The sequence below is a fragment of the Nerophis lumbriciformis genome, linkage group LG19 (assembly GCF_033978685.3).
Source record: "Nerophis lumbriciformis linkage group LG19, RoL_Nlum_v2.1, whole genome shotgun sequence".
Classification (NCBI taxonomy): domain Eukaryota; kingdom Metazoa; phylum Chordata; class Actinopteri; order Syngnathiformes; family Syngnathidae; genus Nerophis; species Nerophis lumbriciformis.
This window is the reverse complement of record NC_084566.2, coordinates 20,013,010-20,037,745: the sequence shown is the minus strand read 5'-3', so window position 1 is coordinate 20,037,745 and position 24,736 is coordinate 20,013,010. Positions and strand designations below refer to the sequence as shown.

Genomic DNA, 24,736 nt, shown 5'->3' with positions numbered 1-24,736 from the left:
AAAATGTGTGGCGCATTATGAAGCCTAAAATACCACAATGGAGACCCCCGGACTGTTGAACAACTTAAGCTGTACATCAAGCAAGAATGGGAAAGAATTCCGCCTGAGAAGCTTCAAAAAAGTGTCTCCTCAGTTCCCAAACGTTTACTGAGTGTTGTTAAAAGGAAAGGCCATGTAACACAGTGGTGAACATGCCCTTTCCCAACTACTTCGGCACGTGTTGCAGCCATGAAATTCTAAGTTAATTATTATTTGCAAAAAAAAAAAAAAAAAAGTTTATGAGTTTGAACATCAAATATCTTGTCTTTGTAGTGCATTCAATTGAATATGGGTTGAAAGGGATTTGCAAATCATTGTATTCCGTTTATATTTACATCTAACACAATTTCCCAACTCATATGGAAACGGGGTTTGTATATATGTATATATATATATATATATATATATATATATATATATATATATATATATATGTATATGTATGTGTGTGTGTGTGTATTTACAGTCCTTGTCAAAAGTTTACTTACACTTGTAAAGAACATAATGTCATGGCTGTCTTGAGTTTCCAATAATTTCTACAACTCCTATTTCTTTGTGATAGAGTGATTGGAGCACATACTTGTTGGTCACAAAAAACATTCATGAAGTTTGGTTCTTTTATGAATTTATTATGGGTCTACTGAAAATGTGACCAAATCTGCTGGGTCAAAAGTATACATACAGCAATGTATCCATCCATCGCTGGAACCTATCTCAGCTGCACATGGGAGGAAGGCGGTGTACACCCTGGACAAGTCGCCACCTAATCGCATTACAGCAATGTAAATATTTGGTTACATGTCCCTTGGCAAGTTTCACTGCAATAAGGCGCTTTTGGTAGCCATCCACAAGCTTCTGGCAAGCTTAAATTGGTGCAGTTTAGCTAAATTTGTTGGTTTTCTGACATGGACTTGTTTCTTCAGCATTGTCCACACGTTTAAGTCAGAACTTTGGGAAGGCCATTCTAAAACCTTAATTCTAGCCTGATTTAGCCATTCCTTTACCACTTTTGACATGTGTTTGGGGTCATTGTCCTGTTGGAACACCCAACTGCGCCCAAGACCCAACCTCCGGACTGATGATTTTAGGTTGTCCTGAAGAATTTGGAGGTAATCCTCCTTTTTCATTGTCCCATTTACACTCTGTAAAGCACCAGTTCCATTGGCAGCAAAACAGGCCCAGAGCATAATACTACCACCACCATGCTTGACAGTAGGTTGGTGTGCCTGGGATTAAAGGCCTCACATATTTTCTCCTCCAAACATATTGCTGGGTATTGTGGCCAAACAGCTCAATTTTGGTTTGATCTGACATCACATGGACAAAGATAAGACCTGCTGGAGGAAAGTCATGTGGTCAGATGAAACAAAAATGCAGTGCATCTCTCGGAAAATCTCGGAACAACTCGGCGGTTCTCGATGTCGATTAACCTTTGACACACGTTTCCAAAATACCGATCAACGTTAATTATGCGACGTCTTAAACAGTTGAAAATGTAAGAAAAAAAGTAATGTTGGGGTGTTTTTATCAATTTATTCGACAAAACAATTACGTTACAATTGTCCATTTAACAAGTAAAAAGTCAGGGGCAGTCACGGCATGTTCGTGCCTTCGATGCTGGTCAATTTTTGAGGGCATTCCGGCAAGTGACAAGGACACTTTAAATACGAACCCTGGAACAGGCCCACGCACCATTCCGAAAAAAGTGATTATTAATGCGTATAAAAAAACTTCTGTCGTTCATATGTCACTTTTCTATTCAAACAAACTTTCCCATTTGCTTCCCATTCCTCCTCTTCCTCCTCCTCCTCGTGTTCTGCTCTGATTTCACATGCTAATTTCCTCGGCGCTCCTCAGCATGATTCCCTCGCTCTCGCTCCCACTCGTGCTGCGATGGCGCTCCCTCCCCTCTGGGACCCCAAGATTAATATTCTTGGGCCCAACAAGATAATTACTGATACTAATTAGACATGATTATGTGAATTTGATACACTTATTACTCGGGATAATGAGTAGGACATATTATCCTAACAAGCGCCCGTGCCGCTTGGTTTACTTAGCGTGCGGCCCGCATGCTATATGTTCCTCTTATCGCCGCCTCAATCACAGGCTGATATTCTGCTCTAATTATCGAATAAAAGGGCCTTGATGTGTTTGTGTGTACCTGGATGGGCGTCAGATAAATTGAGTTACTCATTAAATTGTATTGTCTTTAAACAAATGCAGATGTGTAATTGGACGCTAACTTTAATTCCGGTTTAAACCGCACATATTCTGTTAACGGGAGTTTTTTGGGAGTGTGTCGGAGCAGGAGGAGGTAGGACCCCACACGGTGCCGCCGAGCCCATGAATTAGTAAAGAGATCCTAGGCGTCCGCGGCTCGCCTGATTGGAGGTTAGGAAGAGAGCGCCCGCTGACGCCAGTGGAGATGAATGTGGAAGTCAGACAGAGAGATGAGGCGAGATAATTAGCGTTCAGAGTGTATCTTGTTAATTAAGGCCTCATTAGAGGCAGCGGCGGAGGAGAATGGCTGTGTGTGTGTGTGCGTGATTGTTGGAGACAAAGATGGCTGCGGCCTCGCAAAACTTTTCACTCTCTTTCCTCGCACACGTTTAACACTCTGTCTTTTCTTTGTTTTCTTCTCGGCAGGCGCTCCTCACTCCAACAGCAGCACGTCTCTTCAGGCGGGCGCGTCCGTGTTTGCAGGCAGCAAAGACGGGATGCACCAGCGCTCCTTCTCCGTGTCCAGTGCTGACCAGTGGAACGACGCCATCAACACCAGCACGAGCAGCGCGCCACGTAAGGACGCTTTCTCATAACACATAACAGGAAATAGGGCAACTCTGACATTAGGTTAGGTTCCAGTTAAGTTGAGGTAAGATAAGTTAACAGTTATGATTGGGTTAAGTGAGGGTAAGAGATATGTGGCAGATACAATAGCTAAAAAAAATATTTAGGTGGCCTGTGATCAACATTAAAAAAGATAGAGGAAACAACAATATATATATATATATATATATATATATATATATATATACACACACACCGTATTTTTCGGAGTATAAGTCGCACCGGAGTATAAGTCGCACCTGCCGAAAATGCATAATAAAAAAGGAAAAAAACATATATAAGTCGCACCGGAGCCCGGCCAAACTATGAAAAAAACTGAGACTTATAGTCCGAAAAATACGGTATATATATATATACCGGTAGTCAAGGTTTCTGTGGTTTGTCCGTTATACAGTGCTCAATACCAGGGTAGAGCGGAAACCTGCAAAACAGGCTTGTGTTTTTTCCTGACCTAACGTGTGTGTGTGTATATATATATATATATATATATATATATATATATATATATATATATATATATATATATCCATTTTCTACCGCTTATTCCCTTTGGGGTCGCGGGGGGCGCTGGAGCCTATCTCAGCTACAATCGGGCGGAAGGCGGGGTACACCCTGGATATATATATATATATATATATATATATATATATATATATATATATATATATATATATATATATATATATATATATATATATACACACAGGTAAAAGCCAGTAAATTAGAATATTTTGAAAAACTTGATTTATTTCAGTAATTGCATTCAAAAGGTGTAACTTACATTATATTTATTCATTGCACACAGACTGATGCATTCAAATGTTTATTTCATTTAATTTTGATGATTTGAAGTGGCAACAAATGAAAATCCAAAATTCCGTGTGTCACAAAATTAGAATATTACTTAAGGCTAATACAAAAAAGGGATTTTTAGAAATGTTGGCCAACTGAAAAGTATGAAAATGAAAAATATGAGCATGTACAATACTCAATACTTGGTTGGAGCTCCTTTTGCCTCAATTACTGCGTTAATGCGGCGTGGCATGGAGTCGATGAGTTTCTGGCACTGCTCAGGTGTTATGAGAGCCCAGGTTGCTCTGATAGTGGCCTTCAACTCTTCTGCATTTTTGGGTCTGGCATTCTGCATCTTCCTTTTCACAATACCCCACAGATTTTCTATGGGGCTAAGGTCAGGGGAGTTGGCGGGCCAATTTAAAACAGAAATACCATGGTCCGTAAACCAGGCACGGGTAGATTTTGCGCTGTGTGCAGGCGCCAAGTCCTGTTGGAACTTGAAATCTCCATCTCCATAGAGCAGGTCAGCAGCAGGAAGCATGAAGTGCTCTAAAACTTGCTGGTAGACGGCTGCGTTGACCCTGGATCTCAGGAAACAGAGTGGACCGACACCAGCTGGACTGCTGCTGAGTGGTCCAAAGTCATGTTTTCTGACGAAAGCAAATTTTGCATTTCCTTTGGAAATCGAGGTCCCAGAGTCTGGATGAAGACAGGAGAGGCACAGGATCCACGTTGCCTGAAGTCTAGTGTAAAGTTTCCACCATCAGTGATGGTTTGGGGTGCCATGTCATCTGCTGGTGTCGGTCCACTCTGTTTCCTGAGATCAAGTTCCAACAGGACTTGGCGCCTGCACACAGCGCAAAATCTACCCGTGCCTGGTTTACGGACCATGGTATTTCTGTTCTAAATTGGCCCGCCAACTCCCCTGACCTTAGCCCCATAGAAAATCTGTGGGGTATTGTGAAAAGGAAGATGCAGAATGCCAGACCCAAAAACGCAGAAGAGTTGAAGGCCACTATCAGAGCAACCTGGGCTCTCATAACACCTGAGCAGTGCCAGAAACTCATCGACTCCATGCCACGCCGCATTAACGCAGTAATTGAGGCAAAAGGAGCTCCAACCAAGTATTGAGTATTGTACATGCTCATATTTTTCATTTTCATACTTTTCAGTTGGCCAACATTTCTAAAAATCCCTTTTTTGTATTAGCCTTAAGTAATATTCTAATTTTGTGACACACGGAATTTTGGATTTCCATTTGTTGCCACTTCAAATCATCAAAATTAAATGAAATAAACATTTGAATGCATCAGTCTGTGTGCAATGAATAAATATAATGTACAAGTTACACCTTTTGAATGCAATTACTGAAATAAATCAAGTTTTTCAAAATATTCTAATTTACTGGCTTTTACCTGTATATATAATCTTTAAAAAAAATAGGAAAAGAAATAGGGAAAAAAATGTTGCTTAATTATTTTTTTTATAAAATAAAAACAACATTTTTGCAAGTTTTAGTATAAGTTGTGATACAATAAAATTAGGTTAGAATTATCATGTGCAAATTAAAGTGAATTTAAATTTACACTAGATCAAAATTAAGTTAAAATAAAATAATCTTGACTGAGCCTGATTTATTCCATATTTTGATATTTTTATCCAAATATTTACTATTATATATATATTTTTTAGTTAGGTTAGGATTGAATCACGACAAGATGATATCAGATTCAATTATGTTATTAAATCAGGATTATATTAAATTGATGGAATCATTTATAATAATAAATGTTGACTCCGGTTGCTCAAACTTTATTGTTAAGGGGTTAAAACTGTCAAATGTCTGAACAAATGTTAGTAGTGTGAAATTGAGATGGAAATATGTTTAGGTTGATCTAAAATAGAATAAGGTTAGTGTAAGGTAAATTAAGATGCGTATCAACAAATTGTTAATGGTGGCTCAGGAAATAGAAATGCAGGATACAAAAAATATTCAGAAAAACATTTACAATTTGTCAAATAGTTTAAAAAAAGACAATATTTACAAATGAATGCGTGCAAAGGGTCACTTTTTTTTAAAATTATAAAGCGAATTATTGAATCTATATGTTTACATAATAATGACACTCAAATAAGATATCCTGTATGAAAAGGTAAGAAAAAAGTTTCACCTCAATTGTGGTGTGGATGAGAAGAAATGGTACCCTGATAAAGTTGTTGGAATTAAGACTACTTAAGGTGAGATTTTTGCCATTTACTAACGAGGCTCATTGAGCTGATTAGCTGATCTTTGATCGCTTTGACCTTTTTTCCCCAAATTTTTCGTCTGCTGCAGCACTGAAGGTTAACTTCCTGCCGCCACGTTGCGTCTCGTCGACAACCTGAAGTCAAATTATATATTCGCCACGCATGTCTTTGCCTTCCATCATAGCCCCCAACCCATCCTCCCCTTTCTATTTTGTGCCCCTCACTTCTCTTGCGAGGAGGAAAATGAATGTTTTTCGGGGGCACCATTCATCACCAGTTATTTCCCTCTCTTTGTGGTTGGCAGTAAAAAAGCACTTAAATGCACATCAACAGAATAACAGTCATTTCCATGCATGTTTGCACTCTGGTAGTTCTCATTAGCGCGGCGGCGGCAGCAACGGCAGCGTTACCCCCCGCCCCCCCGCTCCACCGTGCACCCCCACCCGTCCCCTCCATCCTTCCTTCTCCCAAGAGCCCCGGCAGTTTAAAGAGCACACTTTACGAGCGCTGCAGGAGTCCGACTGCATGCGCGGCCTTCGTAGTTGGCTCCCGCCTCTCATTTGGACCCATTGTACGATCAATTCTGCCTGGACGCCGCCGCCACTTCCGTCATTTTCCATCAGCGGCAGCACGCCAACAAGCAGAATGACTCAAATTTGTGGGCCCTTGAGATGAAAAGTGGGAATTTTGCGTGCATATTAAATATTTTCCATTGGCAGCACTAAATAAAAAACACATTAGTGTCGCAATTACAGTGCAACCTCTCTAGTTATAATAGGTGGTTTTGGATGGGAATGTTTAAAAGGAACGAATAAAATATGAAATTGATCTGTTCCAGAGTCAAACTGTCTCTATAATGGCGCTAAAGTATGATCTCAATGAACACGAGGCTAATGTTTGGTATTATGGACAGGATTAAGCAAGGAACTCGAACAAAACAATGATATATTAATGTATCTTTTATTCATACTTTTAATTTATTTGTATATTGTGTTTATTTTACTTTGTTTTATTTCACTTTTATCTTTTATTCTTTTAAATGCTCATAAGTAATTGCGGAAGGCAGAAAGAATGATTTAATAAGATTGGCTTTTTTGTGCTCCTTTTCATGTGAACTTGTGACATATCTAGTGTTGTCCCGATACCAATATTTTGGTACCGGTACCAAAATTATTTCGATACTTTTCGGTACTTCTCTAAATAAAGGGCACCACAAAATTGGCTTTATTTAAACAACAAATCTTACAGTACATTAAACATATGTTTCTTATTGCAAGTTTGTCCTTATATAAAATAGTGAACATACAAGACAACTTGTCTTTTATTAGTAAGTAAGCAAACAAAGGCTCCTAATTTAGCTGCTGACATATGCAGTAACATATTGTGTCATTTATCATTCTATTATTTTGTCAAAATTATTAAAGACAAGTGGTAGAAAATGAATTAATAATCTACTTGTTCATTTACTGTTAATATCTGCTTACGTTCTCTTTTAACATGTTCTATCTACACTTCTGTTAAAATGTAATAATCACTTATTCTTCTGTTGTTTGGATACTTTACATTAGTTTTGGATGATACCACAAATATGGGTATCAATTCGATACCAAGTCGTTACAGGATCATACATTGGTCATATTCAAAGCCCTCATGTGTCCAGGGACCGGTACTTTTCAGAGACGGTATAGTACCGAAAATGATTAATTAGTATCGCGGTACTATACTAATACCGGTATACCGTACAACCCCAGACATATCTAAATGTAACTTGTTGAGCATGTTTAAAACAAAACTCTCACTATAATAAAACCTTTAGCAGCTGCACCGTCAATGTTTTAAGGAAGGTCTGACACACTAAACAGCCATGTAAGAATCCACCCGACATCATAGTTGAGCTTTTATCAGGGGGCATACATTGTGGATCGTCCATGTGTAATCACTTAAACTATAGTCTTTCCTAATATTTCAGCCGTCCAAGCGAAAAAAAAGCGGCACGTTGCGTCACATTAGCTGTGCTGCTTGTGCTGAGTGTTGTCTTGAATGGCGGCACGCTGCCACACATGTAGCAGCTCCTGGTCCGGGCGTCTGTTTCAATTTCCCTGCTCGCCTACAACAGCCCCCATGAGACGAGTCATTAGCTGGCTCAGACAGCTGGGGGCACGGGGGTCCTCCGTATGCCTCTCCCCACCACTGCCTCCCCTCCTCGCCGACAACCTCCCACCCTCGGCTGCCTCCTTCCTCTCCATTCTAACGTCTGTCCCGGCAGCACAGCTCCGTATGGCTGGAACCTGCCTCCCAAGTGACAGCCAGCATTTGTTTAATGTCGCTTGAGGTTAAAGGGGAGTTCTGCCCCTCTGGGTGGGAGTCATGAACACCTCTAATTATCAATATCTGCACTCTAATGTTGTGGAACATGACCCTGGGCGTGTTCATCCTGTACCTGGAACATAACCAAGGAGATACCTTCTCTCCACCTCAAGTACTCACACTACACCATTTGGACTTGGGCGCCATTCCCCTGATCGTTCATGCTTTGCCACGTTTGCTTGTCCCATTACTTCTATTCTGCTTTTTCACTGCAATTTCCCTTGACTTTGTGGGTTATTTTCAGTCATATTCCTGATTCTTCCTTCAACTTGCAAAAGAAGCAATTGCATTATTGTATCATCTGGACCAGTGTTTTTCAACCTTTTTTGGAGCCAAGGCACATTTTTCGTGTTGAAAAAATCCGGAGGCACACCACCAGCAGAAACCATTAAAGAACAAAACTCGGTTGACAGTAAAGAGTCGTTGTCGCAATCGTTGGATATGACTTTAAACCATAACCATGCATCAATATAGCTCTTGTCTCAAAGTAGGTGTACTGTCACGACCTGTCACATCACGCCGTGACTTATTTTGAGTTTTTTGCTGTTTTCCTGTATGTAGTGTTTTAGTTCTTGTCTTGCGCTCCTATTTTAGTGGCTTTTTCTCTTTTTTTGGTATTTTCCTGTAGCAGTTTCATGTCTTCCTTTGAGCGATATTTCCCGCATCTACTTTGTTTTAGCAATCAAGAATATTTCAGTTGTTTTTATCCTTCTTTGTGGGGACATTGTTGATTGTCATGTCATGTTCGGATGTACTTTGTGGACGCCGTCTTTGCTCCACAGTAAGTCTTTGCTGTCGTCCAGCATTCTGTTTTTGTTTACTTTGTAGCCAGTTCAGTTTTAGTTTCGTTCTGCATAGCCTTCCCTAAGCTTCAATGCCTTTTCTTAGGGGCACTCACCTTTTGTTTCTTTTTGGTTTAAGCATTCGATTTTTTACCTGCACGCTGCGTCCCGCTGTTTCCGACATCTACAAAGTAATTAGCTACCGGCTGTCACCTACTGATATGGAAGAGTATTACACGGTTACTCTACTGAGCTGTAGAAAGCACTGACACTCAACAACAACACATAGTTTGCAGACTATAATTACTGTTTGCAAAACATTTTTTTAACCCAAATGGGTGAAATTAGATAATCTCCCACGGCACACCAGACTGTATCTCATGGCACACTAGTGTGTGGTTGAAAAACACTGAACTGGACTATAGAGCGCAAACCCCAACATTTTAGGTGTTCAAATATTAGCGGCAGATACACAGTACAGGCCAAAAGTTTGGACATGCCTTCTCATTCAATGCGTTTTCTTTATTTTCATGACTATTTACATTGTAGATTGTCACTGAAGGCATCAAAACTATGAATGAACACATGTGGAGTTATGTACTTAACAATAAAGGTGAAATAACTGAAAAGATGTTTTATATTCTAGTTTCTTCAAAATAGCCACCCTTTGCTCTGATTACTACTTTGCACACTCTTGGCATTCTCTCGATGAGCTTCAAGCACACCTGTGAAGGGAAATCCATTTCAGGTCTTAAAGCTCATCAAGAGAATGCCAAGAAAGATGTTTGTAGCGCAATGCAAGATCATTTCTTGATTGTGTCTGCTGTTATGACAATAAAAAGGAAGTCTAAGTCTAAGTTTACATCAGCATAGCCATTACAGACATAATATTTGTGCGCTTGTCCTCAAGAGAAATGTGGTCTTCTCTGGCAAAACACTACCGCTTTTGTCCACTGGCAAAATCAACCAACTAAATGTTCTTAAGTGGGGCTTTAACAATACTAACACAGACACTTGTAAAGGTGTTAGCATATTAGCTAATGCTAACAACACTAGCGTCACTACATTACGATAGCACGTACAAATATGAATGAAAACACTCCTACAGACATCACTCATGAGACGGTTTAGTAAGTATGAACACTTTTAGTTATACTGTAAAACTTACAAACGTTGCTTGGAGTTATGAATGAGGAATCTATACGAGTAGATTCGCTATCGACGGCTCGAAGACTGAGGCACTCTACTTCCGGTTAAAAGCACTAAATGGAAGGACACTGCAGCCTCTGTAGTGAGCGAACTCGTTCAAAAGATGGCGCCGTAGCACAAACAAAACACACCTTTTTACTGTGTTTGCTTGTTTTGTTTTTTTGACTTTTTATATTATGCCCGTCACCCTTCTATAAGCCACAGGGTTCAAAGTGTAGAAAAAAAGTAGAGGCTTATAGTCCAGAATTTACGGTAATTAAATGTATGCGTGTCCTCATGGGTGACCTAGCGTGACGTGGGTTTGATTCCTGGATTAGTTATGGTAAATGATCTGTATTAGAGATAAATGCGTTAAATTGTAATATCGGAAATTATCGGTATCGTTTTTTTTATTATTGGTATCGTTTTTTAAATTTTTTTATTTTATTTATTTTATTTATTAAATCAACATGAAAAACACAAGATACACTTACAATTAGTGCACCAACCCCAAAAACCTCCCTCCCCCATTCACACTCATTCACACAAAAGGGTTGTTTCTTTCTGTTATTAATATTCTGGTTCCTACATTATATATTAATATATATCAATACAGTCTGCAAGGGATACAGTCCGTAAGCACACATGATTGTGCGTGCTGCTGGTCCACTAATAGTACTAACCTTTAACAGTTAATTTTACTCATTTTCATTCATTACTAGTTTCTATGTAACTGTTTTTTTTTTGTTTTACTTTCTTTTTTATTCAAGAATTATTTTTAAATTTATTTATCTTTTATTTTATTAAAAAAAAAAAGTACCTTATCTTCACCATACCTGGTTGTCCAAATTAGGCATAATAATGTGTTAATTCCACGACTGTATATATCGGTTGATATCGGTATCGGTTATGTTGCTTTTGGGTCTTGTATGGACTCTAGAATGCAGCTACAGCAAGCAAAAAAAGCCTCTTATAAGGGAAAACAAAACGGAAATAGTGCAGCACGGATGTGCACAGGAAGCATAGGGAAGGCTATGCAGCATGTCAAGTACAAAGCAAAGCAAAGCAAAGCAAAATGATCTGAAGACAGGGCTGGCATGAAAAGCATCCTGATTGCCAATCAGGGACAGGTGAGCGAGAGCCACTGCTCAGAAAAGAGAAGAAGTGGAGGCAAACAGGAAAACAAAAATAAGAGCACGAGACATGAAATAATACAAACACTATTTATTAAATCCAAAGTGTCACGTGAAATCATGACACTTTGGCCGCTTAGCTTGTCCCATCACGTGTATCCTGTTTGTTTGTTGGCATTTGTATTTGTTTATTTGAAGGACAATGTGCAGTTACATTAAGAAGGTGGCTGTACCAGATTTAGCACCGTGCTAATTTCCATCTGTACTCCTTTTATGGCGCATTTAAAGGCCTACTGAAACCCACTACTACCGACCACGCAGTCTGATAGTTTATACATCAATGATGAAATCTTAACATTGCAACACATGCCAATATGGCCAGGTTAGCTTACTAAAGTGCAATTTAAAATTTTGCGTGAAATATCCTGCTGAAAACGTCTCGGTATGATGACGTCTGCGCGTGACGTCACGGATTGTAGAGGACATTTTGGGACAGCATGGTGGCCAGCTATTAAGTCTTCTGTTTTCATCGCAAAATACCACAGTATTCTGGACATCTGTGTTGGTGAATCTTTTGCAATTTGTTCAATGAACAATGGAGACAGCAAAAAAGAAAGCTGTAGGTGGGAAGCGGTGTATTGCGGCAGGTGTTGTGCCGGATAACGCACCCCCGCCGTAGAATGCACCCCTTGACTGTTTGCCGGATAACACAGCCGGTGTTTCATTGTTTACATTCCCGAAAGATGACAGTCAAGCTTTACCATTGGCCTGTGGAGAACTGGGACAACAGAGACTCTTACCAGGAGGACTTTGAGTTGGATGCGCAGACGCGGTACCGTGAGTACGCATGCAGCTGCGGCTTCCAAACATTTGATCGCTTGCCCGTACGTGCGTGCCGCTATGTGCATGTCACGTACGTAACTTTGGGGACTTTGGGGAAATATATGTGCTGTATGAACTTTGGGGAGGTGAACGGTACTTTGGGCTGTGGTATTGAGTGTGTTGTGCAGGTGTTTGAGTTGTATTGGCGGGTTATATGGACGGGAGGGGGGAGGTGTTTGTTATGCGGGATTAATTTGTGGCATATTAAATATATGCCTGGTTGTGTTGTGGCTAATAGAGTATATATATGTCTTGTGTTTATTTACTGTTTTAGTCATTCCCAGCTGAATATCAGGTCCCACCCGCCTCTCACAGCATCTTCCCTATCTGAATTGCTCCCACTGCCCTCTAGTCCTTCACTCTCACTTTCCTCATCCACGAATCTTTCATCCTCGCTCAAATTAATGGGGAAATCGTCACTTTCTCGGTCCGAATCGCTCTCGCTGCTGGTGGCCATGATTGTAAACAATGTGCAGATGTGAGGAGCTTCACAACCTGTGACGTCACGCTACTCGTCTGCTACTTCCGGTACAGGCAAGGCTTTTTTATCAGCGACCAAAAGTTGCGAACTTTATCGTCGATGTTCTCTACTAAATCCTTTCAGCAAAAATATGGCATTATCGCGAAATGATCAAGTATGACACATAGAATGGACCTGCTATCTCCGTTTAAATAAGAAAATCGCATTTCAGTAGGCCTTTAACATCCACAATTAAAATTAGACAGGATTAAAAATACACAACAATATTGTTGTATCATGTCTCTGACTTTGTGCATTATTTCCAGTCTTATCTTCAGTCGTTCTGTTTTTTTGGGTTTTTTTTTGCGTCATTACTCGAGAGAGGAGCAATCACCCTATTTTAATTGAAACAGATATAGTTGCAAGTGGGTGAGAGTGTAAGTGTCATGATCCGTTACCCGGATCATGGCATGATTTATGTTGGTTATGTTTCTGGTTTTAGTCGGTTTCCTGGGTGCACCCTCTTTCCCTGTTTATTGTTGGTTTCCATGGGCACTGATTCTCCTCACCTGTCTTAGTTTTGCAATTAGTGTTTCCACCAGGTGTTTTGGCTAATCACTCCCCTTTATAGTTTCCTGTCACCCAGCAGTAAGTGCTGGGTCAATGTTTGCAATAGGCAACATTTACGTCCTCCTGTTTTTGCTCCACGCTCTATATATTATTCTGCCGACCAGAATCCCGTTTTTTTCACCCTTGGTGACATTTTGGTTTTTATTTAGCTCCACGCTTGCTAGTGTCCTCAGTTTTTGTATTTTTGTCCTGCCTTTTATTTATTAAATATACTTAAATCTTACCTGCACTCCGCTCCTGCTTGTCTTCTGTATTGGAAGGAACACACCAGCGCAGCTATGCGTCCCCGCAGACGTAACAGTAAGGTTATTTTGGATCATTATGAGTCTTGGTATTTTATTCTGAAATGTGTCAGTTAAGATACCTTTGTGAGAAGCGATTTCCGGCGATCCTGAGCATGGATCAAAACACCCAAAACTCGCCAAACGTTCTAGATTTAAGTGAGGCCCTCGGCAAGCAGTCACACCGTCACCGTTCTCCAGCTGTGACTTCTCAACTGCATGCCGCCAGTGGATCATGTAATACACAAACTGGAGAACTAATTTCATTGTTATTCAAAAGGCTGCGTGCGAGGAGAGCGCCGTGATTCCGCCAGGCCCCTTGACACGGCAGCCCTGCCTGTCCTCAATCAAACGGCTGCAATTAATGGCAAAAATTAGAAACAATCACCGCCTCCCTCCTATTATCCTCAATTAGAGCGTGCTAATCAAGGCCCGATCGCGCTCTGCTGCTCTCTCCAAACTAAATGTCAAACTTCATTATGGCCCGGCGTCGAAATCAAACCCCGCTAACATGCCATCACCTTCACATCGGGAGGCGGAAAACACTGTGCCACGGGAAAAGGCTATCTGTGCATCAGTTGCCTTATTTGTAACTAGTATACACGTAGTCATACCCTGGTTTCTGGAGCACCACAGACACAGAAAGATGAGATAGGATACCACTTGGAATAAATTACCTGGGTGGCCAAAATGATTTGGGTAAATGACGCCTTAGTGATTGTGTGGCACATTCACCGGCTGTATTGACACAGAACTGATTCTGCGTTGATGTTTCGTAATGACGCCATCTACTGGATTAAATAAGTCACTACATTTGATCTGCAAATAAAATAAAAAGTCTGCAAATATATATATACACACCGTATTTTCCGGACTATAAGGCGCACTAAAAATTGTTTTTTTCCTCAAAACTCGACAGTGCGCCATATAACCAGGTGTGCCTAATGTACGGAATAATTCTGGTTTTACTTACTGACCTCGAGGCAATTTTATTTGGTACATGGTGTAATGATAAGTGTGACCAGTAGATGGCAGTCAAACATAAGAGATACGTGTAGACTGCACTATGATGGCAATATGACTCAAGTAAACAACAATACTTTGAAAATATAGAACATTACACACGGCGCTCAAAAATCTATCAAAATGTTTTAGTATGACTTTGGTAAGCTATGAAGCCGCACCGCTTAATGGATTGTCGGCGCATCAAACATACAAGTCTTATTATGGTGTGTGTATAAGGTAAGACATATTTTCTGGCGTTTTGTTTCGCAATATTATGCAAAAGCAACTTTTCTTACCTTCTGGTACCTGCTGGTGTGTATTTGGGATCTGCATAAGTCCTGGAAATGACCACCCACAAAACGGCGCATCCTAAAGCGACGGTCAGAAAGCGGCTTGAAGATGATCTGTAAAACATAATCCATGCAACATTTTGACCAAAGAACCACCATCACATGTTATGTAGACCACAAGGAAGTGTTTTACATTTAGGAAAAAATAAATAATACTATGACTCCTTTAATGTGCCCTATAATCCGGTGCGCCTTTTATATGAAAAAAGATGGAAAATAGACCATTCATCTGCAGTGCGCCTTATAATCCGGTGCGCCCTATGGTCCAGAAAATAAAGTATATATATTTTTTATTTTAAACAAATAGCTCTGAAAAAGGAATATAACGTGCAACACTGGTCAATGAGTCAAATAATAAACAGGAATAGATGAATATTAACCTTATTTGGTACTGTTATCTCCAAATGACCTCAAGCCTCTGAAATGTTCCTTTTTCTCAGTTCCATCAAGATCGATGATGGCGAGGAAAACCGACTTATTTCAGTGCGAGCTGTCACTCGAAAGGCAAGAGAAGCACTTTTTGATAAACGTAGTTCGGCACGTCAGTCAAACGACACAGCAGCTGTATCGGTCACGTGGGGTTTTCTTAAAGTGACACACACGTCGGGGTATCAAGGGACACGGTCTCACGACTTGTGTTTCATAATGTTTCAGTATTGTTCGACCCTTCACTACAATGCAGACATCCTTGAATGGCATCCATGTTGTTCAGACAATCTTGCTCAAAGTTTACACACAAATGTGCTTATCAGCTCCCTAACGGGGAAACACCAAAACACCTTAAAGTTACAGTGGGTATTTTTATACGTTGTCAGAAATTTCAAGTCAGTCGCACTTACGGGGTCAAAATTTGGGGTTCAGTAACAGTCTGGCGTATTTTGGTTATTGTTGTGGGCTTTTTAATCTGGAACATGCTTAACGATGTCATGTGAAGTACAAAACCCAAAACCAGTGAAGTTGGCACGTTGTGTAATTCGTAAATAAAAACAGAATACACTGATTTGCAAATCCTTTTCAACTTATATTCAATTGAATAGACTGCAAAGACAAGAGACTTAACGTTCGAACTGAGAAACACATTATTTTTTGCAAATAATAATTAACTTAGAATTTAATGACAGCAACACATTGCAAAAATGTTGGAACAGTCGCATTTTTACCACTGTGTTACATGGCCTTTCCTTTTAACAACACTCAGTAAACGTTTGGGAACTGAGGAGGCCAATTTTTGAAGCTTTTCAGGTGGAATTATTTCCATTCTTGCTTGATGTACAGCTTAAGTTGTTCAACAGTCCGGGGTCTCCGTTGTGGTATTTTAGGCTTCATAATGTGCCACACAATTTCAATGGGAGACAGGTCTGGACTACAGGCAGGCCAGTCTAGTACCCGCACTCTTTTACTGCAGAGCCACACTGTTGTAACACGTGCAGAATGTAGCTGCACATTGTCTTGCTGAAATAAGCAGGGGCGTCCATGGAAAAGACGTTGCTTAGATGGCAACATATGTCGCTCCAAAACCTGTATGTACCTTTTAGCATTAATGGTGCCTTCACAGATGTGTAAGTTACCCATGCCTTGGACACGATTACACCCCCATACCATCACAGATGCTGGTTTTTGAACTTTGCGCCTATAACAGTCCGGATGGTTCTTTTTCTCCTTGGTCCGGAGGACACGAGTTTCCAAAAACAATTTGAAATGTGGACTCGTTAGACCACAGAACACTTTTCCACTTTGCAACAGTCCATCTTAGATGAAATTGGGCCCAGCAAAGCCGGCGGCGTGTTTCTGGGTGTTGTTGATAAATTGCTTTGGCTTAGCATAGTATAGTTTTAAGTTGTACTTACAGATGTAGTGACGAACTGTAGTTACTGAGAGTGGTTTTCTGAAGTGTTCTTGAGCCCATGTGATGATATCATTTACACACTGATGTCGGTGTTTGATGCAGTACCACCTGAGGGATCGAAGGTCACGGCCTTGCCGTTTATGTGCAGTGATTTCTCCAGATTCTCTGAACCTTTTGATGATATCAGGGACCGTTGATGGTGAAATCCCTAAATTCCTTGCAGTAGGTCATTGAGAAATGTTGTTCTTAAACTGTTGGACAATTTGCTCATGCATTTTTTCACAAAGTGGTGACTCTCGCTCCATCCTTGACTGAGTATTTCATGGAAGTTGCTTTTATACCCAATCATGGCACCCACCTCTTCCCAATTAGCCTGTTCACCTGTTTCCAAATAAGTGTTTGATGAGCATTCCTCAAATTTCTCAATCTTTTTTGCCACTCGTGCCAGCTTTTTTGAAACATGTTGCAGGCATCAAGTTGCAAATGATCTAATATTTGCAAAAAATAACAACGTTTACCAGACCGAACGTTAAGTATCTTGTCTTTGCAGTCAATTCAATTGAATATAAATTGAAAAGGATGTGCAAATCATTGTATTCTGTTTTTATTTACCATTTACACAACGTGCCAACTTCACTGGTTTGGGGTTTTGTAGACTCTTACACAAACAAAAACATCACATCATGTGCTCGCTTTTAATCTCCTCCCGCCCCCCAAAAGATTGAAATCTACGCAAGCATGCGGCGCATTAAGAATTGCTGCCCTTATGAATGCAAGCATTAAAAAAAAAAAAAAAGATCTGGGGTTTAATCAAAAACGGTCCTTCAATATTCAAGAGATGTTCCTACTTGTGCGCCCGCCTTTTGCACACCGGCTTTTACAAATGAGCACATTCTCTAAATAATATGGAAATGGTTACGCAGGCTAAGACGCATTCATTCTCCCACGAACCATCAATCTTTCCGCGTCTCGGTATCATCGCATTTTGTGTTTAACCTGCAACCTTCGCCAAGGATAATGGAGTGACGGGGGCGCTTCATTTAGGTCCACTGGAGTGGCAAAGTGTGAGCGCCCTGCACTATGCAACACTTTACATTGATTATCAGAGGGACATTACGGCGGAGGATAAGAGGCGCGTTTCAATGTGCATATTGGTCATAATATTAGGTACAAGTCGGATTCCAGCTCTACTGTGATGATGATTTTATTAATTGGAACTGTCCGCTACTGAAGTGTCATATTTCGGGTTCGGGACTCCAAAAAGTCTCTATTTATAGCAAATCAACGTCGTCCCCAGCACTTTTGCCCAATTCCGAAATTCCCGAGCCGTCTGAGCTCAAGTCTGCACTCCAAAAACCACCAACCCCGCCCCCCCCCACGCAACGTTAGCATCTTCAAACCCCCGCTGAGCCCATCCCACTCCTCCAATAGAGCCCCATCTCCCTAAAGGTAATGACTGAATTAGGCCTAATGTTGTACACTGGCTAATGGCGCCGCGCTGCACATTACGGCATGTGCAACCGGCAAACGACAACAGCAATAATCCCTGAGCCTCTTGTCCTCCTGCACTCCACCCCCGGGGGCTGGGACGGCGCTCAGGGAAATGAATGGAGTTTGCCACACTACAATGAGCTTTTGATGGGAAACAATAGAGGAGGCTGCCAGCACCACACAGGGTGGTAAGAGGGGAGCAATATGGGGCCCATCTACCGACCGACCGGCCCTCCCTCCCTTGCTTCCCTCAGGCCCCAACCTCTCCTCTCCCAGATTCATAATGGCATCCGGGGTGGGGGGAGAAAGGGAAAGTGATGTCAAATGTCAGGAAATCAGACGGATGGCAAGCTGACACCCCCCTCCCATTGTCCCATCCCTCCTATCCCTTTGCCCAACGGTAGCACAGGTTAATATCACATTTATAAAATCACTTACAAGAAACAAAGCCCCCCCTTCCCCCTTTTCACTTTCAGACAGTCATATAGCTTCGCCCCGGGGCTAACTTTGGTGTCCATTTGTCCACTGATGGCCCCACACCTGTCTTTTACTCTGCAGAAAGCACCACAGCACCGTCACTCCAGCAGGAGGCAAAGCGGGTTTTTTTCCTGCCACGCACATTTCTCATGAATAAAAAACCTCTGCGAGGCAACGGGCGATCAGTCAAAAAGTATGCAAATAGTTTGCGATTTGTGGTAGAAGAAAACAAGTGACTCAATATGTTGTCTGAGCTTTATTGACTGTTGCAAGTACGGAGGTGTTTCCAAGGCAACCGATGACTGAAGCTGTGGGAGACGGAGGAAAAGTACATGATTGTACCTTTTGGGCTTTTTAAAAAAAAATCCTCCTCACTTGTCTTTTACAGATTTTGCCTGAATGTTTTTGCTACAAACTGTAAGTTTGCGGTCCAGTAATTAGCCATATCCCCCTATTTTTCATTGTGGTGTACCAAATGACAAAGCAATTGATGCCCTTGCATTGCCATTAGTATTGACTCCTGCCCAAGTCCCATGGGTCCAGAGATTGGTAAATGTCAGAAATAAACATTTGTTGCGCGATAAAGACAATATACAAAATCAATTACCGTATTTTTCGGACTATAAGGCACACTTAAAATCCTTTCATTTTCTCAAAACTCGACAGTACGCCTTATAACCCGGTGCGTCTAATGTACGGAATAATTTTGGTTGTGCTTACCGACCTCAAAGGTATTTTATTTGGTGCATGGTGAAATGATAAGTGTGACCAGTAGATGGTAGTCACACATAAGAGATATGTGTGGACTGCAATATGACTCAAGTAAACAACACCAAAATTGTATATGTTCCATTGAAAATATAGAACATTACACACTGTGCTCAAAAATCAATCAAAATGTTTTAGTACGACTTTGGTAAACTATGAAGCCGCACCTCTTGATGGATTGTACTGTGCTTCAACATATGCGTATTATTATGGTGTGTGTATAAGGTAAGACATATTATCTGGCGGTTTGTTTTGCAATATTATGCAAAAGCAACTTTTCTTACCTTCTGGTACCTGTTGATCTGTATTTGGGATCTGCATAAGTCCTGAAAATTTGCACGCATCCGCCTTTGTAGTCTGTGCCGACATTGGATTCGATAAGCTTCTTCTTTTGTGAAGTGAATTATATTTTTATAGCGCTTTTCTCTAGTGACTAAAAGCGCTTTTACCTAGTGAAACCCAATATCTAAGTTACATTTAAACCAGTGTGGGTGGCACTGGGAGCAGGTGGGTAAAGTGTCTTGCCCAAGGACACAACGGCAGTGACTAGGATGGCGGAAGCGGGGATCGAACCTGGAACCCTCAAGTTGCTGGCACGGCCACTCTACCAACCGAGCTATACCGCCCCTTTTTCTCTATCTTCTATTTATGGGACATTCATCCTCCACTGTTGCCATTTCTAATATTAAGTAGTGTAAAGTTCTTACTTATATCTGTCAGTAAACTCGCCATGAAAGCGCTAAAAACATACCGGTGTAGGGAGTTTACATTATACACCCAAGGAACTTTAGTTATTAGGCAGTTCCAGTTGGACGTTTTTCCACGGAACGCATTTCCGGCGTTGTTGTAAACATGGGTTGGCGGATCAATATATAATATCAACTGTAAAGATACTAGGTATAGTATCAGTATATGGCCGATACCACACTGATTAGATTGACGTTTTTTCTAAATTACAATATGGATTTTTGTCATTGTTGTAGGGGTGTACAAACTCCGGTAATAAGAGCCAATAGTAGTTATGGCCTTTGTTTAGTCATTTTGCACTATTGACTTAATATAAAATGTTTTATGTAAAAAAGGAAATAATATACATTTTCAACAGTTTGTCCTACTTGGGGGGAGCGAGGGGCTGGAGCCTATGAATCGAACCCAGGTCCTTTTGTTGTGAAGCACGAGTTCTAAACACTGCGCTAATGCGTTGCCAGAAATAATGTACCATTAATATTAATTGATATTGTCATACCACTTTTCTGTGTTTTTGTTGTATTACAGTTGTGATCAAAAATGGAATCATTTAATGATGTAGAAAATTTTAAGTATGAAGATTGGTTGAGCAGATTCCCCATTTAAGGACACACCTCGTTAATGACTCAATTATATATATATAATAACCGGTATAGCTCGGTTGGTAGAGCGGCCGTGCCAGCAACTTGAGGGTTCCAGGTTCGATCCCCGCTTCCGCCATCCTAGTCGCTGCCGTTGTGTCCTTGGTCAAGACACTTTACCCACCTGCTCCCAGTGCCACCCACACTGGTTTAAATGTAACTTAGATATTGGGTTTCACTATGTAAAGCGCTTTGAGTCACTAGAGAAAAGCGCTATATAAATATAATTCACTTCACTTCACTTCAAATAAACACACATTACCCTGAGCCCACAGTCTCTACTCTGCTCCAATGCTCAGTTGTCATGCCTTCAGTCTCCTTTGGAATAGATGTGTCCTAAATGTGGCTGAGAAGTTGAAACAGACTGATGCGTCCGGTGTGGCACCGAGCTGAGTGCAATGAAAAAGCGACATAAGTGTGGAATGTACTGTACCTTGACGGACAGTAATGGTGCAATTTCTGATTTTGTAGCAACATTATTATTGCTAACCTGAAACATAACTCTTTACCTATCTGCCCCCCCCCCCAGCCAATGGAACGAGTGACCAGACCAGTTGCGGTGCGGGCAGCGCCACCAGTCCAAAGCTTGAGCCGCCTCCATCGCCACACGCCAACCGCAAGAAACACAGACGGAAAAAGAGCACGGGCATCACCAAGCCAGATGGTTTATCCGCAGGCAACGAAGGTAGGCCGCAATGGCGACGACGACTCATCATGGTGTAACATTGAACAAAAATGAGTTTGTCACTGGTGTGTGATTACAAAGTCGTATGACTGTTAGTATACCGCCTGCTATGCTCATAAAACACATGGCGCAGTGCAATGGTCCTTCCCAAAGTTGTGTTACCTCGGTCTAAATGGTCGGATCCATGAGGCTCAGCGGGGGAGTGGCAGGCAGCTCTTCAGCCAATTAATAATGATCCTGCTGCACAAATGATGAATGGAGCGCTCTAATTGGACGCCATTGTGGAAACACTGAGACGCATCTCGGAGGCCATAAAACTGATGTCAGAGGAGCGGCGTGATCAATCAACAAGATTGATACCCTGGGAAACAACAATGGCATTGACGCCTCATAAATGACGCTTAGCATTTATAATCATTATTAAAAAAAAGAAAAAAATCCTGGCTTCTGACAGCTGCTCTTTAAGGTTTGAATGGGGGTCTGTTGACCACATAGGCCATAGTGATCATCACCCATGCTTTTATATTCATAGTATGCGCTGAGGTCAACATTAACAATTTGGAAGGTTAAGTTTTGGGTTTGTTTTTTTTTGGTAGATAAGACAGCAGTTTTGTTTATCAAAATTGAACATTATATGTAGTGCTTAGCTTTGTTACCTTGACATTTACTGCTACAAGAGGTTAGCATGCTAGGATACATGTTTTATTAAGTTAAAGTTAAAGTAGCAATGATTGTCACACACACACTAGGTGTGGTGACATTTGTCCTCTGCATTTGACCCATCCCCTTGTTCATCCCCTGGGAGGTGAGGGGAGCAGTGGGCAGCAGCGGTGCTGCGCCCGGGAATCATTTTTGGTGATTTAACCCCCAATTCCAACCCTTGATGCTGAGTGTCAAGCAGGGAGGTACTTGGTCCCATTTTTATAGTCTTTGGTATGACTCGGCCGGTTTGAACTCACAACCTACCGATCTCAGGGCGTACACTCTAACCACTAGGCCACTGAGTAGGTTAAATTTATTTACTGGTAACTCAATGTGAGTCACCTGGGCTACTTTCCTTGGTATAACTTAGGGATTCTCAACTGGTGGCTCCCGACTCAAGTGAAGTGAAGTGAAGTGAATTATATTTACCGTATTTTTCGGAGTATAAGTCGCACCTGCCGAAAATGCATAATAAAAAAGGAAAAAAACATATATAAGTCGCACTGGAGCCCGGCCAAACTATGAAAAAAAACTGCGACTTATAGTCCGAAAAATACGGTATGTAGCGCTTTTCTCTAGTGACTCAAAGCGCTTTACATAGTGAAACCCAATATCTAAGTTACATTTAAACCAGTGTGGGTGGCACTGGGAGCAGGTGGGTAAAGTGTCTTGCCCAAGGATACAACGGCAGTGACTAGGAAGAGTTGGTGACGGACCCTCTTTCAGGCGAGTCTTGAACGGCTCTTTTAAGCAATGAGAACCGATCTCTAGTTGCAAGGTGTTCTTACTCGTGCTAAAGTGATTTGGTTTCAGGAGCTCATAGAGGTTTGTTTTAGAGAGTTTTTATCAGCTGTCGTTATGACAAAAGGCATTTTTTAAGTAATAGTGTGGTGATGACCAATTTGGGCCGCCACTTGTCATTAAGGGGTGATGGTGGGTTGTTAGAAATCATGTTATCCTATCAAAACACCAACATTGCTCACTTTGATTCAGTCACTGCAGCACTTTGTATTTAGTTGGCTAGGTGCTAACAGTATAAACTAGTTAGTGGGGGTGTGCATCTCTACCTTAAGTGGCGATCCGATATGAATCTCGTTACATTGGTTACGATAATATTCACTAACAATACTTTTTAAAACATTACGATTCGATGCAGATGCAAGTTTTGCATGGTGAAAAGAAAATTAAACGAATCATTTCAGAACAATGTCATGTGTTTAGTTTTTAAATGGACAAATACAAACCCCGTTTCCATATGAGTTGGGAAATTGTGTAAGATGTAAATAAAAACAGAATACAATGATTTGCAAATCCTTTTCAACCCATATTCAGTTGAATGCACTACAAAGACAAGATATTTGATGTTCAAACTCATAAACTTTATTTTTTTTTGCAAATAATAATTAACTTAGAATTTCATGGCTGCAACACGTGCCAAAGTAGTTGGGAAAGGGCATGTTCACCACTGTGTTACATGGCCTTTCCTTTTAACAACACTGAATAAACGTTTGGGAACTGAGGAGACACTTTTTTGAAGCTTCTCAGGTGGAATTCTTTCCCATTCTTGCTTGATGTACAGCTTAACTTGTTCAACAGTCCGGGGGTCTCTGTTGTGGTATTTTAGGCTTCATAATGCGCCACACATTTTCAATGGGAGACAGGTCTGGACTACAGGCAGGCCAGTCTAGTACCCGCACTCTTTTACTATGAAGCCACGTTGATGTAACACGTGGCTTGGCATTGTCTTGCTGAAATAAGCAGGGGCGTCCATGGTAATGTTGCTTGGATGGCAACATATGTTGCTCCAAAACCTGTATGTACCTTTCAGCATTAATGGCGCCTTCACAGATGTGTAAGTTACCCATGTCTTGGGCACTAATACACCCCCATACCATCACTGATGCTGGCTTTTCAACTTTGCGCCTATAACAATCCGGATGGTTCTTTTCCTCTTTGGTCCGGAATACACGATGTCCACAGTTTCCAAAAACAATTTGAAATGTGGACTCGTCAGACCACAGAACACTTTTCTACTTTGTATCAGTCCATCTTAGATGAGCTCAGGCCCAGCGAAGCCGACAGCGTTTCTGGGTGTTGTTGATGAACGGTTTTCGCCTTGCATAGGAGAGTTTTAACTTGCACTTACAGATGTAGCGACCAACTGTAGTTACTAACAGTGGGTTTCTGAAGTGTTCCTGAGCCCATGTGGTGATATCCTTTATACACTGATGTCGCTTGTTGATGCAGTACAGCCTGAGGGATCGAAGGTCACAGGCTTAGCTGCTTACGTGCAGTGATTTCTCCAGATTCTCTGAACCCTTTGATGATATTACGGACCGTAGATGGTGAAATCCCTAAATTCCTTGCAAT

General features: G+C 41.1%; 1 protein-coding gene across 5 annotated transcripts in view; it reads left to right on the top strand.

Moving 5' to 3' along the window:
• The window catches only part of agap3 (ArfGAP with GTPase domain, ankyrin repeat and PH domain 3), a 402,421-nt gene that overhangs the window by 295,970 nt on the left and 81,715 nt on the right, over positions 1 to 24,736 (top strand). For all 5 annotated transcript variants that reach the window (XM_061979365.2, XM_061979364.2, XM_061979366.2 and 2 more), the window contains 2 exons: positions 2,689 to 2,838; positions 21,509 to 21,664. In XM_061979365.2, the coding sequence (XP_061835349.1) occupies positions 2,689 to 2,838; positions 21,509 to 21,664 (306 nt within the window). The remainder of the gene's footprint in view (positions 1 to 2,688; positions 2,839 to 21,508; positions 21,665 to 24,736) is intronic.